The following is a 16,532-nucleotide window of genomic DNA, read 5'->3' on the forward strand; positions in this document are numbered from 1 at the left end:
TGGTGTGTGACCGTTTGAATGGTAAACTTTAAGAGCAATCAAATCTCAACAATTTCAAAGTAAACATATTTTTGTATTCAATTGCCTGTTTATTGCCTTGTGGATGGAGTGCTTGAAAGTGTCTGCATGACCATGGGTCAAATCAAAATAGTGCTTCCAAAATTTACTTATCTTTCAGGACTGCAATACCTGTGGATGGTTGTGTTGTGTCGTTGATCCCTGTTAATTGCAGTGGCGGGACATGCGTGGCTCTGCAGATTGATGATGGGAGATTGCTAAAATATAGCTTGGGTGATGAATTCTTAAGTGAGTGGTGTGACGTAGACGGAAATGCAGTGACAATGGTTCAACCATGCCTGAAGGTTAGTGTGCAAATTCGTGGGTTGGAGGTTTAATAGTGGCAACACTGCTGCATATACACCATGAAACGGAACAGCTGCTTCTTGCGTATCCCATACATTAGTGTGATGCCTAACGTACCTCCCATTAAATGGACTCTTGCTTCCAACACTAGGTGCATGCATAGTGAAGAGAGGCATAGAGTATCGTTGTATTTGGCGGTCGAAAGTTGTGTAGTCAGAACCCCACTAATGTGAATGTTATGGTGATTCTCATGTTCAACTGTGATGGTGTTATCTTAACGCATACCATACCTCAAGGACAGACCATCATTGTGCAGTATTACTGTTCATTCTTGGAACATACATAACTTGCGAGCTGCATTGTGAAAAAAGATGGGACACTTTCTGCTGAATCCTCCCATCATTTTGCAGGACAATGCTAGTCACATGTAGCGCAGCCTGTGGCTGATTTGTTAGCTCGATGGTACAGGCAGGTGGTCTACCAGCCTCTGTGACTTTGTTGCTGTTATTGATTTGGTGTTTAAGTCACTTTATACACACTAAGGCTAATCAGGACCTACAGTTTAAAGTAGGATCCGAACCACTGTGCCAAGTGCCTCCACCGGGTATCGAACCTGGAACCCCTTCATTACAAGACGACGACGCTACCAGTATACCATTTGGGAGGTCCCTCTGTTACTTTGATTCCTAAGATGAAGGAACCACTTTGTGGCATTCACTTTTGAACTGTTTCCAGAGATTCCTCGGGCAACAGACCGAACCATTCAACTGTTACTTTATTTCCGGCTCGTGACACAACAGAACAGGTGCTGCCACAGATATACTTCTACTTCCACATCACTGGCAATGGGTTGTACACAATGCTGGTGACTACATCAAAGGGCTGTAAAAGTTTCACAGAGGTATCTCTTTTGTATCATTTGTAAATAAATAGAATTGCCATTATGAAATCTCCAACCCACGTATAAATTTAATAAATACAAAAATTTAAAATTAATTCATATCCATAATATAGGTACTCACGTTTTCCGCGAAGCTGTTTTAAGTAAGTTTTTATTAATTTCATTGGAATTCCAACGAGGAGGGTGGCAGTGGCTACCGAAATTAAGAGAAAATTACTTAAAACAGCTTCGCAATAAATGGGAATACCTATATTATCTATTACCGCGTCTCTCATTCCCATAGTATGAATTGATATCCATGTCCACACACAAAGTTGAAAATTCGGCTGCCTTGCTGGCGAACATGTCAGTGTTTGGCATATGCTTTTCTCAATAGAGGTTTTTGGTTCAAGTTTTGGTCTGGGTGGGTGTTTCTTTTCAAGTGTGCCTTCATCTTTTCATGATTGACTGATTGGTTTATTTTACTTTTTTTTTGTCACTTTTGGCTAGTCGCGATGATGAGGATGACTGATAATGTGATGAAACGGATAATGGGACACTCGCAAAGAACATCCATGCCACAGAGGTTGGCTCATCTGTTTCACGTAGAGGTATGTTGAATTTCAAAGTGAATAGGGATCAGGGAAAATATTCCTTATTCAAATGGTTTAAGTGATGACCTTCCAGTAAGGCACTCAAAGTCAACGTCACCTTCCTGTAGTACATCCCGGTAACTGCTTCTTGCAGGCCAACGAGGCTCTGGCAGTTATGTAGTTGTGTTGTCTGTCCCATGTTTGTCCTTGTGTGTACTGAGTGCCCCTGAACAGCATCAGCTTTTAATAGGTAAGGAGATATTTTCCTTGGAAACAGTATAGTTTTAGTTCATGTTAAGTAATGAATGAATGAGTTTTAATATTTGAAAAAATAATAAGTATTCTTTAAAAAAATATTAAAAAAATATATTGAAAAATACTAAAACTTATTGTACTTACATGTGGCCTCCCCGATGGTGCAGTGGTATCGTCGTCGCCTTGTAATCAAGGGGTTCGATACCTGGTGGAGGCACATAGTGGTTCGGATCCCACTTTAAACTGTAGGTCCAGTCCCGATTAGCCTTACTGTGCATAAAGTGGACTTTGAGCACCAAATCAATTAATCAATTATTGTACTTACGATTAGTGAGTATCTTTTGTTTCCAAACAACGTTTCAGGAATCAACTGTTCCGTTCATCAGGTTCTATCTTGACTAGCGATAACACTCCATAGCCACGTCAAATTGAATCAAAAGAAAGGGAAAAGGACCTGTTATAAAACCACAAAAGTTAAAAAGTCAATCTAAAAGAACATTTCGACTTAAAAAGTTAAAAGACTCATGCCATTTCACTTTCGCCCATGATAGAACCTGATGAAGGGAACAGTTGATTCCTGAAACGTTGTGCGGAAACAAAACATACTCACTAATCGTAAGTACAATAAGTTTTAGTATTTTTGAATATTTTTTTAAATATTTTTTGTAAGAATACTTATTATTCTGTAATTGTGAGTAATTCGCACAACCATAAGTTATGAGTTTAAAATTTGACTGAAGAAATTTTAATGGACATCTTTTATTTTCTGGTTATTGGCCTGTTCTCAATTTTGATTTAGTTAAGTGGCTTATCCCCATACCTGTATTGTGTGATGGGTAAAAATATCCTATGTGCTTATAATCAATCAGTCAATTCTTATTCCATCCCAATTTTGGAAAACTACTTCACAAACAGGTTATAAATTTTGAATGGCGTTGTATTAAAGGTGATAATTTTTTTAGGTTTTCTTCACTACAAGTGCCAGAAATTTGCTGGAAATGCCAGTTTTCCATCCAGAAATGGAAAAAGATAGTGTGTAGAATTGATGGAAGTAAATATAAAATACAGGCAACCAGCAATATTTGTCAACCAAATTTTAAGTCCACTTTATGAGGCTGAATGTTACAGTTTAATAAATTTGGGGTCTGGAGCACTGTGCAATGTTTCAATATGGAATCAAATTCATGATAATATGTCTTCAGATTTAATTTTTGAATTTCAGGTCCAGATTTGCCAAGTAGAGGGTGATTTTTATGTGTTTGGACTGACAAATAGGCACAGGTTTTATGTCAACAATCAAGAAGTAGCCAATAACGTAACTTCATTTGCTCTTCACTCGGAATTTCTTCTGTTGACCACCCTGAAGCATACGTTACTCTGCTGCTTGCTGGACAAAAGAAACATTGGTGAGTTTTCTATCTTAAATGAGATATCTATTTTGTACACACAATAATAGGAGGATTAACAAGGATGCTACATGTCAAGTCCTCCCCCTCCCCATGTGCATAATTATTATTCTTGTGACAACATTGTATAGACATATTTATTTTTGTGAAATATGGGATAGTTTAAAGCTAAACTCTGGAAGATGCTATGTAAACTTATGATTTAAAAGCAATAATTATTCTCAATTACTTTTAAGTCATACAGTTTTCAAGTATCATTATCGACATCCCTAAAAATAGTATTGGCTCAAGTCCAAAGAGAAGGATCTCATACTTCCCAAAAATTTAGGGACAGCAATGTTCCAAAATTATCACGATCTTGTATAAGGAACCAGAAAGAGTTACAGATCCATATGATATCTGTATCAATGAGCATGATTGCTAAGAAAAATGCTTAAGATCAGCATTATACTGTGTTCTCCACTGGAATGAACAAGGGAGAGTGCACACAGAATTAGTTGTTTCCCTCTCTAGATTTGATATAAAATGATTTGAGAGCCTCGTATATTGAAGTATAGGATAAAAGCCTGTCCCGAGAACTTTTGTTTAGTAAGTGTGACATCTTGGTGGATAGCAGGACATTCTCACATTTTCCATGATGTCTAGAAACTGTGTTCGAGTGGACAAAAGGAAAAAGAAACGTTACAGTGGAACTACAATTTTACAGTCCCCTATCTTACATTTTCCCGCAAGTTTTTACAGCAAGCTCCCTTGAAAAATGTAAAACCGAGGTACCACTGTTACAATATAACAATATGTATTCTTTCCTTATTATGCTCAGTATAAGACAAAGACAGCGATATTATTTTTCAAGCCTTTTCGTTGAATATTAGTGTGTGTAATCCAACATAAAATTAAAACATGTAAAAAGAGTGGAAAATATTTAGCATAAAGTGGATTGTAGAACTAGAGCGTAAAATAAAATTTCACGCTTCTTGTATTGAGAACTGAAAACCTATATAGAATCTGAACTAAGAATTTGTAGTGTTTCTTTACAGTAGATAACATTATATTTCTCAATAAGTTGAAACCAGTTGATGCTGAAATCTCTTTACGCTTAAAATCATCACTGAGAGTAACTGGAACTATTTGTTTTGTTATTAAAATATACGAGGACGTATCAAAAAGTTTCGAGACTAGTTCTGTAACATGCCAACAGATGGCAGTGCAAGGCTGCATGCACAGGCACAGGGAGCACCAACCTTCATAAGTCAGTGTGCCAAGAGACATCGTCCTGTGTACATCGTGAGCTGTGCAGCTGGTGCTCTTCTGACCACGTGCATTACCACGTCTGCGATTTCATCATAAACAGCAAGTTAGAACAGAGAAAACGTGAAATTCTGTGTGAAACTGGGCAAATCCGCCAGAGGCATGTGCGCTTCAAGAGTGGAAGAACATCACTGGAAGATGGCTTGCTGACGGAGTTCTTGGCAGACTTGGACACGGTGTTCCTTCTGCTCCTGGGTCTGCAGCCTGGGGACGAACTTGGCAGCAACACGGCGCATGTTCAAATCACACGTGAGGATTGCCTGCACTGTTCTGTATGACACACCGACAGTGGCAGAAATGTTGTGGACTGTTCTCCGATGATCCTCATGCACAAGTTGCCGAATGGTTTCGACATTTTCGGGTGTTGTGCTCATTGAAGGTCGTCCTGATCTCTCGTCGTCTTCCAGTGATGTTCTTCCACTCTTGAAGCATGCGTGCCACTCAAAACACCTCACACGACTCATTGCAGCATCGCCGTACACTTACCGAATCATGTCAAGCGTCTCTGTGGCGGATTTGCCCAATGCCACACAGAATTTCACGTTAGCTCTCGTTGTTCTAACTTGCTGTTTATGATGAAATCGCAGACGTGGTAACGCACGTCGTCAGAAGAGCACCAGCTGCACAGCTCACGATGTACACAGGACGATGTCTGTTGGCACACTGACTTATGAAGGTTGGTGCTCCCTGTGCCTGCGTGTGCAGCCTTGTGCTGCCATCTGTTGGCATGTTACAGAACTAGTCTCGAAACTTTTTGATACCACCTCGTACTTGTGTGTACGAAATTATCATGAAACACTAGTATCTTTTACATTCTATGACAGTTCAACATTCGTGATCTATTTTGCTTTGATAGACACACTCGTCAGTAGAAATGTGGAAGTTACGAAGGAAAATATCAGACGTATTGAAAGAGGAGGCCAAATTGTGTCTGTTGTACAAAGGGCTACCACCGTGATACTTCAGATGCCTCGTGGGAACCTCGAGACCATTCATCCTCGTCCGCTCTCCCTTCATGTCATCAGTGGACACCTTAATAGGTAAGTTGGACTACGGGATGCAGTAGCGTATGCTATCACGAGAGACGTGCACATTTCGTTTTCGATGGAAACATGAAATTTGATATTGCATGTTGTAATGTTCATGCTTTTGAAAGGTGTGAGGAACATTTTCCTACCATGTTTTGTCACAAAATGATGCAATATAACCATTTAAACATGAAATTTATAGTTTATTTACTTACACAACACTCTGAAGTTTGAAATATCCTTGGAGTTTTGCAAAATCATGGAAAATGGATAATGCTACCCCCCCCCCTCCCCCCAGTGAAGAAGATTCTCATGTATAATTTGCATAGGCATACCCCATCCACTGCATTTTCTCCATGTTGATCCCACCTCATCCCAAACTGATCAAAGCATCCCCTCCAATTAAGATTTTCCACTTCAGGCATTGAAGGGCTACAAATCAAAACTTTTATATTTTGTTGTTGTTGTTATTTACAAATCATAAAATTAAAATTAATTTGAAAATACTGTGGCTTGGCTGTCTAGTTTAGGCTTGAGTCCATTGTTTAAATAGAAACTGGATTCGACTTGCTTCCTTTCCATAAGTATCAATTACTTTGCTGATGAACAGTTCTTTGCCTTCTTGTACTTTTTCACAATACACAAATATTAGAGACCACTTAACCTGCTGTCTTTCGTGGCAACTCTCATCCATGTTTTCATGCTTCAATTTCACCGTCAAAATTATATAAAGTTTTTCCAGGCATCTCATGGGGCAAATGTCCCTCCTGGCCCTTTCTCTGCAGGTGCCCTTGCCCTGATAAGTATATAAATGGGCTGTTAGAAAGGAAATGGTTATTTTATGTAATAAGAAGGGCTAGGATTTTCATGACAGCATATTTTTTTGGTTAAGGGTGAAGTGTTCCCTAAACATATAGAAATTCTAATTATGAAGAAACTAATTAAGGTGCTTTTTAAGGGCATATTTTGGCATATTTGGCCATTTCTATGTGATAGAGCATATTTTCATGGATTTTTGGTCATATTCAGCATATTTTTTTCATTTTCAAGAAATATACAGTAATTTTCGAAATGGATTCATTCTTACTCCCATTTTTACTCGAGTTTTTTTTTTTTTTTTTGGACTGTAGCAAAATCTTTTGCATTTTTATTTGAAAATTTAGAGAAAGTATTCATTGTGCATTGCAACTCAGGGCCCATAAAGTGAACTAAAAATAGTACATATGTGAAAATATCTCAGCAATTAGATATTGATGTTTGAAACAGTCCAGTTCTAAGGTCGTATTTTTTAAATTATAGTGCATATTTTGTAAAATTTTAGGTCATAAGAGCATATTTTATTTTGCATATTTTGGTGATTTTTTGGTCATAAAAATCCTGGCCCTAGTAATAAGTATTGTTTTTAAATAAAATTTAGGGTTATATTCACCATTTTAATACCAAAATGCTACTATGTAGATTTTCAGCGGAAAAACGCAGGCTCGAACAGGACTCGAACCCGGGTCTGGCAATCCGTGCCATTGCTCTACCACTGAGCTGGTGCTGCTTTACGTGTGTGAAATCGTCTGCAAGTGCTACTGCAGCGGGATCTGTTGCCCCTGAAACACTATAGACGTCGATGTTGCTTGGTTCCTCCAAGCATGTGTGCCCAATTTAATGGACCGAAATGCTATTTTATATACCACCCTTGATCTCAAAAGGTGCCCAGTTTTTGTACCGAAATCTTGATCTTTTATTCACCATAAATATGTGGCCCTACCTGAGAGATTTTTACAGGAAGGACCATCCGATGGAACCACCTTTTCTTTTGGTACTGGTGTCTTAGTGCTGTCTCTGATCTGGAGATTCAAAACAAACATTAAAGAATAATTTTATGCACAGAAAAGAACATTAATAATTGTCAAAATGCAATTATTTCATACCAATGCTGACAACATATAATTAATTACGTATATGTAGCAAATAAATTGGTTAATATTGTACAGATATATAAGAATATCATTAAAGAAGGTATCAATTATTTCAGAGTAAAAATGCAAGCAATATATTTACATTTTGAAAGCAGCTTTAAGAAATTAATACTTGGTCTCAACTCTTTCCAGGGGACAGTATTACGAGGCCTTCGACTTCATGCGAAAACAACGGATCAACCTGAATGTAATTTTTGATCATGACCCTCAGTCTTTTCTCACAAATATCAGAGATTTTGTTCAGAAAGTCGACAACCCAGCGTGGCTTAGTTTATTTTTATCAGAACTGCAGTAAGTATCATGTATCCTTTTTGTATTCTTTTACATTTATTTCTGCTTTTTATTTTTCTTTGAATCAGAATTCGGAATATTTTGTAGACATCACTCAGAGTTTTAGCATGGGTTACTTAAAGTTACTTTGGATAGAAAAATTATGACTTCTTTATCAGAAAGGATATTTTTTTTCAGAAGTATTATTTCTGTTAGGATAAACTTTAATTTAATTCTTACTTGTGTCTTTATGTGAAAATATTTTGTACAAAAAACATTCTGTGATATTTGCTTGAAAAAGTGTGATTGGTAAAATTATTCTAAAAACTAAACTAAACACTGGCGCAACAGCCCTTGAAAGGCCAGGGCCTACCAGAGCGGCTTTTCATTGGGTGACACGTAGTCAGCGCATCGCCACTGTTTTCTGGGTTTTGTGACCGGTAACTACCTGGATTATTCATTCAATAGATTCTTCTGAACCAATCCATGCATTCACACATTTATATAATCTAAATTAAACACACTTATTCTTGATTACATTCTGATGCTTGTGTTTACAGTGGAACCTTGCATTTTACATTTTTCCGGAGACCTAACATTTTACTATGTTGAGACCATCATGATTGTTTTATATTTTATTCCAGATACAAACAAGGTTCATTGAATAACCTATTTATTAACGAAGTGTGTACAGCTTACTGTGGGTGTCCATCTTGTGCACACTGTACTGTTGCCAGCCCCTGGTATACATATGTTACATGTACATTGAAGGAAAATTTAAAATGTGGGTTCCACTGTATTCATTTTTGACAGTAATTTTGTGGATGATAGTTGAAAATAACTTTTAATGCATGAATCATATGTATATCTTGACTTTTCTTTCATTAGAACTACAGTAGTTAATTGTGACAATTTTTTTCCCCCAGGGAAACAGATGTAACGGAGACCATGTACCAGAATTATTATGCCCAAATTAATCGAACGTCCAGATTGAAAGTTGAAAGCAAGGTGGATACAATTTGCGAGCAAATGAAAGTGGTAAGCAGATTGTTCAACATTGAGTAACACATTTAATTGTTTATACCCTCTTCCAGCTATGCAGATTTTAGTTATAACAGTAATGGTTGAGGATACCTGATATGTAGACGGACACATTTTTGGTAAATAAAAAAGCAAAATTTCTGTACAAAAACAGTCAATTTCAGGTTCAAAAGCGGTAAATAAAATGAAATTTCGGTGTTATAGCGGTGAAAAAGCGACATATAAAATGACATTTTGGTTTTAAAAATGTGAATGTAATCCAAAATTTGATTTAAAAACTGCACTCATTACACAAAATAAACATATCCCTTCTAATAGCACATTAAATCTTTACCAGAATATTAAGTATATTCCTGTATAAAGGGGTCCACTTTTGCTTCTCAAATGTTTGCAGCAGAATTAATCAATTTTCCGCGAATTGCATAACTCGCAGGATAATTCTGACTTCAGAAAGTGTCGCGTCGGTATATAAACGGTAAATTTTGTGTTTAAGAGTCTATTTCGCATTTTGCAGTTCATTTCGCATCGTTTGGTGACAAAGCAGGGTAGGAAAATGCACCTCACATCTTTCAGAAACATAAAAAATTAGCATTACAATGAGTTATTTTTGTGTTTTCATCAAAAACGAAATATGCATACCTCTACTGATATGCAATCTCTATTATCATTACTAGCGCTAGGATTTTTATGACCTAAAAATCACCAAAATATGCAAAATAAAATATGTTCTTATGACCTAAAATTTTACAAAATATGCCCTTATAACTGGACTGTTTTAAACATCAATATCCAAATGCTGAGATATTTTCACATATGTACTATTTTTAGTTCACTTTATGGGTCCTGAGTTGCAATCCACAATGAACACTTTATCTAAATTTTCAAATAAAAATGAAAAATATTTTCATGCAGTCCAAAAAAAAAAAGAACTCGAGTAAAGATGGGAGTCAGAACGAATCCACTTCAAAAATGACTGTATATTTCTTGAAAATGCAAAAATATGCTGAATATAACCGAAAATCCATCAAAATATGCTCTAAAATGCAGAAATGGCCAAATATGCCAAAATATGCCCTTAAAAAGCACCTTAATTAGTTTCTTCATAATTAGAATTTCTATATGTTTGGGGAACACATCACCCTTACCAAAAAATATATGCTAAGTCATTATAATACTAACCCTAATCATTAGTTACAAGGATGGGGTGGAAATTTCTGTGGATCAAATGTTAAAATTTCAAGTGTAAGTATTGGATAAGATATTTGAATCATTGGCATAGAATGCCATAGACTTCTTAGGTGTGATCCATGGTTGTCACAGTTTTTCCACAATTCTTTGATAAGTGGCAACCATATTCCTTTCATTGCTTATGAAGTACATTACAATCATATCATCAATAATCAGTATCAAATAACATTTTTTGTTTCACCCTATTGTTTCTAAAGACCTCTCATACATTTTCTTTATTTGAAACAGTTAATTTTCATGCATATTTGCGGTTGTAGAAGTCAACATTTAATTTATGGTGATAGAGGGTGTTGTAACATACATACATGTAGACAATATGTATTAATTTAAGTATTTCGAATTTCAAAAGTATATTTTGACAATAATTTAACAAATTTGAGTGAAGATAAATACTTTAAAGCAATGAAACTGGTATTGTCTATTTTTATGACCCAGGCATTGGAAAGTATTGACAGTGAGAAATATGTCCTTCCCATTTTGACAAGTTTTGTTAAGAAGAGCAATCCAGAGATATCAGAAGCCTTGAAGTGGATCAAGAAAATTAAAGGTATGATAAAATATGTTCAAAGGTAAACATATTTTGAAATTCCATTGCAGTAATCAAAAAAATATCCAGTGTTTTATTGCATATGTGTACTTTTGTAAGTACAAAACTACAGTAGCTTTAGATTGGGTAAAGTATGAATCCCATCTGTATATCTAAATTGGGATACTTTAGTAACAGTAAGTCTATTTTATTTTAAAAAAATCATTGGAAAATTATTTGGAGTGAATTATATGAGAGTTATTTCTCTTTTTTGTTAATAATTTAAGGGTTATTGGGCTGAAATTAAACAACTGTGTCTTTTCCTACCTTTAACTTGAACATAGAAAATGCTTAAGTGTCTATTTTTTAGAGAATAGTCTTTGTTATTGACTGAATAATATGTGTTAGTGTTTAATTGCAAATTCACAATAAATAAAGAAGGAAAATTGTAAATTTCTTAGAATTTTACTTTCAATTATTGTAGTAGAGTGCACAACTACTTTTACTGTAGTTATTAGTGCAAACAATAACTGGAATTCCAAGCTTCACATGAAATAAATATTAGCGTTGTGACTAATTTTAAGTGCTATTTTCCTAATGCAAAAGGTGTGTGGTGAATGTCAGTCTTGCATGGAGAAGATACTTGAAGACAGAATTATTGTTTCCTAATAATATCTGTGTTTGCAAACTGATGCTATTAGCAGTGTTTAGTGATGTTTTTATTAGCAGTGGCGCAACCACAGAGGAGCGGGGGGGGAACCTTGGTCGGATATGAGTTCTAGTGGGTTAAGGGGGGCAAATATTGAGAACCAAGTGTACCTGAAGGGGGCAATTACCACCAAAAACTTCAAATTTTATGCAAATAAAAATACTTTTCGTAAAATTTTCTTGCTCGCTTTGCTCGCAATATCTGCATTTCTTAGTCTTATCAAGTTCAGATCCGTAGCTAGGTGACTGTGGGAGATGACCCTGGGTGCCAAACGATCTAAAAAAAAAAATAATAATGTTTTATGTCTACTTTATACACACAGAAAGGCTAATTGAGACTGGTCCTATAGCTTAAAGTGGGTTCCGAACCACTATGTGCCTCTACCGGGTATTGAACCCGGGACCCCTTGATCACAAGGCGACAATGTTACCACTTCACCATCGGGGAGGCACAAAAGTTGTTAATGATATAATATCATGGCGTTCCGTGAAATTATTTGCACCCTATACAATTAATATTGATTTCAGCTTGCAAAAAAATTGGATCCAAAAATTTTCTTCCTCGCTTCACTCGCAATTTATGTTTCTTCCCTGTAATGCATTGTAAATCACCACACAGAGAATTAAGACTTTGTCTTAATTGATTTTGTTTTAAATGCATGAACAATTGTTTTGAGGAAAGGGAGTGTGCACATTTCAGAGACAATTTATGTAATTTTTGATGTTGGTTTATTGTGAGATGGATGAATTGGTTGTGTACTGTATTAAAATAATATGTGCTGTATATAATATTTATTAAAGAAACTTTGAATACGTACACAATTTAGTGTCAACATCACTCCACGTTGCATATATGTGAAACATATATCGTGCATGAAAGTTATGTTAATGTGAAAATGAATTATACTTGGAATGCATTTATCATGCATTTTCTGTCTTTCAAAAATAGTTTATGTGCTTGTTTTCTGTTATTAATGTGAAATTGAACGTGTTAAGAAAATAATTCAAATCGTTTGTTCGAACACAAATGCTTTAGCTCAAACTTCTACCCCCTTCTTGCGTAATTTACAAGGATAATAGAGGATAATAACGTCCTTGATACTACCACTACTAATAGTAATAATAAAGTTGATCCTAGGTTGAATCCCGGCTTGGGCATGGATGTTTGCAAGTATCCATTCATCATTTTCATCATGCCATCACTCATCCCCATCTTTGCAAATTAGCCAATAGTGGCACAAAAAGCGAAGTAAAATAAAGCAAATTAATAACAATAATAATAATGTTATAATAACATTATTAGTAACATTTTTATTATTATTTTATTAACATTATTATTATTATTATTATTATTATTATTATTATTATTATTATTATTACTGGTACGTGTATCCTGGTAATTGCCCTCCCCCCAGACAAAAATTCGTGGTTGTGCCTCTGGCTATTAGATACCTTTCCAAAGCATAATGTATGTGTTATAGTTCAATTTGAAATATCGAGTGACTCAAAAGTGCCTGTCACAAAATTTGATTTTCTTGTTAATGTATATAAATTCTGAACCATTCGTTGTATTGTAGAGGCTGAAGCTAGCAGGAAACCTGCTGTAACATCAGATGAGGCTCTGAAATATCTCCTGTACCTTGTGGATGTGAACGAACTGTATGACGTGGCTCTTGGAACATATGATTTTGATCTGGTGCTTATGGTGGCCGCCAAATCACAAAAGGTGAGTTGTTTTATTGGTGCTGAAGCCTTAACATATTTTGAGGGTTTTTATTTGCTTAAACTTTTCAAACTCAACAAAAGTTAAAATCATATATGTTTGATTTGAAATCTGAACCTTTCTAGACCCTCCCCAGCTGTCACCTTGTAATCAAGGGGTTGCAGCTTCAGGACCTCATGTACTGGAGACTTGATTGCATGTCCTTGGGTATTGTTTACAGAGTAGTTGTAAGTTAATTATGCTCGAATCTTGGACATTAGGTATTTGGTATGAGTAGAGCCATGTAAATAAAAGGTCAAGCTTTCGGTACAAAAACTGGTCACATTTCAGGATCAAAAGCATCATATCGTATAAAAAACATACGGTTCTTGTTGGGGATCGAAATTAGGCTATGCGAGCCTAAGGCTACTCGCTTGATTTGGGAGAGGTACTTTTATAGCCTGGGGCTAACTCCCCGGTGAAACAACGTTAACATGTAAAATAAGCAAAGGGAGCTCACCCTTGTGAAATAAGGAGAACACTTTAAACATTAGATTTTAACACTTCGATGGTTGACTGATCTGGCTTCTTATTATTCTCACAACCTTGCCAGATCAGTTTATAATGTTTAGCTTGATGGTCTCGTTCAATCCGTAGACTAGGCACGGTCCTGAAATAAACTTCTTTCGATAGCGCAACTTTGCGGTAGCTCCTTACATAACAATTGCAAATCAGATAACTTGGAGGCAATAACTGTTTACGTGATAAATTTCTGAGTACAACTGGGCTGAGAAATGTTCTCTCGAACTATTTAAGGAGGATTCAAATTTCTGATCGTTAAAGCCTTTGGTGAGTTCTGTTTTGTCGTTAACTGTCTTTTCTTGCCTAAGGCTGACGTTGCGTTATTTCAACGCTTCCTGTGGATTTCTGTTAGAATCCCGTGTCAGCGGAGATTTCAGATCCACTGAAGGTTGCTGTTGTAATTTGCTTTTAAGAAGCTACCCTCAGCTCTTCAACGGGACCCCTTTGGTGGAGTGATTAGACTACTGAGTTATGACGCCAGGGGTCCCAGGGTCAAGTCAGGCATGATACGATATGAAATGGTGAGCAAAACCCTTACTTTGATTTTAAAAACTACACTTAGTACATTTATGTAGTTATCAGAGTGTTAAGTTTATTCTTTTGTAAAGGAGTTGATTTTTGTTCTCAAATATTTACAGTAGAATTAATTAATTTTCCATGACTTGCATAAAAACTCAGTGTAATTCAGATTTCAGAAACTGTCATGTTGGGAAAAAAACAAACAAACTAAATTTCACGTTTTGAAGTTCATTTTGCCTCATTTTGTGACAAAACATGGTAGGAAAATGCATCTCACACCTTTACACCTTTCAAAATCTTGAAAAATGAACATTAGAGTGTGTTATTTCACATTTGGTGTTTCCGTCAAAAACTAAATGTGTATGTCTCTACGTATGAGCATTGTAAAGTTTCAGCAAGTGTATTTTTTCCATGAATTTATCTTTTATTTCCTTTCCAGGACCCAAAAGAGTACTTACCATTTTTGAATGACCTTCGAAAACTGGAAACCAATTATCAGCACTACACAATTGACAAATATTTAAAGAATTACAAGTCTGCTTTGCACAGTATCTCAAAAGCTGGTGCAGAACACTTCGAAGAGTGCCTTACACTCGTCAGGTCACATAATCTGTATTCTAATGCCTTGAAAATTTTTGACAAGTCGTCTCAGGAGTATAAGGTAAGGGCTTTTAATTTCAGCAGTGGGGCTGGGGGAAGTTGGGAGATTTATTATTTCTGCCACCTTTATCTTGCAATGTTTGTGTAATTTTTTAAGTGGAAAAACTCGCCAACGTGGAATATTTTTAAAAAATGTATTGATAATTTAACCCTTTCCAATCCTATTTTGGACGTCATCTGACATGATTCCCTGTTCCACTCCGATGTCGGAAATGATGTCCGACATGCAGTACGGACTCTAGCCAACAGATAGCGCAGGTTGTACTATACTCTTTCCGTTTCTTGTCATGCCAGGTGTTTTGATGTGAACAGATGATTGTGCATTGTAATCGCGTAGTAGTGATAGTAGGAAAATGACAGAGAGACGGCATGTGAGTAAATTATAAACAAAAACACTTTGATTATTTTATGTAACATAAAATAGATAATAAAATCATCAGGTGTGTTCCTACTTATGTTTTTCTCTTTTAAAACTGTAGGTTAATTATGATGAGCGATAAAAAATGTGATCCATGGACAGTGAAAAGTACAATGGCTTCGTTATTTGTGCACATGGTTTTATTAACAGCAAAACAACATTTTACACAATCCGTGCTTTCGCCATTCACTCCCATTACCGACACATTTCCAATCAAAAAAACAGAATATATCCTGATAATGTGCCAGTTGTCTTCTTCTTCTTAACATTCTAATAAACACCTATCAAATTACAAGTAATCCACCAACCTCGTTCCCGCCCAAAATAAATAAGAGCTGGGGAGTATGTGGGTGGCAGAAAAATTGGATTGGAAATACTATTCTAGCTCATATTTTTGCATGTTTTATGAGTGTGTAAGTTTGAAAATGTGTAAATGCAGTGCAGATTTTTGTGTACAAAATGTAATGGATAATATTTTTTGTCGAACTTACTAAATATTGAAACAGAAATAACTTTTTAAGTAATAGGAATTATGGTAACCCCAGAAGTTCAATAAGTAAGGTGCAGACACAGAGTGAAATATTATTCTGTGGCATTGTGATGTATTATTGTGTGGACTCTATAACTGTTTCTTCTTTTGTTTGGAGATAAAATATATGTAATGTACTAACCAAACGACTTGGTTTAAAACAGTTGGTACTGGGTACTTTGTGGGAGTGGTTAATTTATATTGCTTGGACTGCATGCTGGAATTCAGTGGCACAGGATTTCATATCAATTTATATAAACTTGCAAACAAAAAAATAATTAAAACCTTACTGTAGATTCAAAATATTTGCCCAGGATCTGCTAACAGTATGAACATATACAGGGGATGAACAAAAATATGGAAACACCTGTGAAAACACCGAATGCTGTAGCTAATACATGATTTAGTATCAACTGCACTAAAGCGCAACTGTCGATTCCTACCGATCCTACAGGGTCATATCTCACGGCAATAACAAACAATGGGGCCTCCCCCATGGCTCAGTGGTTGCGTCATTGCCTTGTAA

The 16,532-nt window shown here is 35.9% G+C and overlaps 1 protein-coding gene across 1 annotated transcript in view; it reads left to right on the plus strand.

The window, feature by feature from the left end:
* The window catches only part of Elp1 (elongator complex protein 1), a 67,387-nt gene that overhangs the window by 20,417 nt on the left and 30,438 nt on the right, over positions 1-16,532 (plus strand). Inside the window, exons 11-18 of the mRNA XM_083140980.1 lie at positions 179-362; positions 3,314-3,497; positions 5,662-5,845; positions 7,936-8,094; positions 9,000-9,111; positions 10,798-10,909; positions 13,174-13,322; positions 14,839-15,060. Coding sequence (XP_082997106.1) covers positions 179-362; positions 3,314-3,497; positions 5,662-5,845; positions 7,936-8,094; positions 9,000-9,111; positions 10,798-10,909; positions 13,174-13,322; positions 14,839-15,060 — 1,306 coding nt within the window. The remainder of the gene's footprint in view (positions 1-178; positions 363-3,313; positions 3,498-5,661; positions 5,846-7,935; positions 8,095-8,999; positions 9,112-10,797; positions 10,910-13,173; positions 13,323-14,838; positions 15,061-16,532) is intronic.

This window comes from Lepisma saccharinum, chromosome 19 (genome assembly GCF_977018435.1).
Source record: "Lepisma saccharinum chromosome 19, izLepSacc3.1, whole genome shotgun sequence".
Taxonomy (NCBI): domain Eukaryota; kingdom Metazoa; phylum Arthropoda; class Insecta; order Zygentoma; family Lepismatidae; genus Lepisma; species Lepisma saccharinum.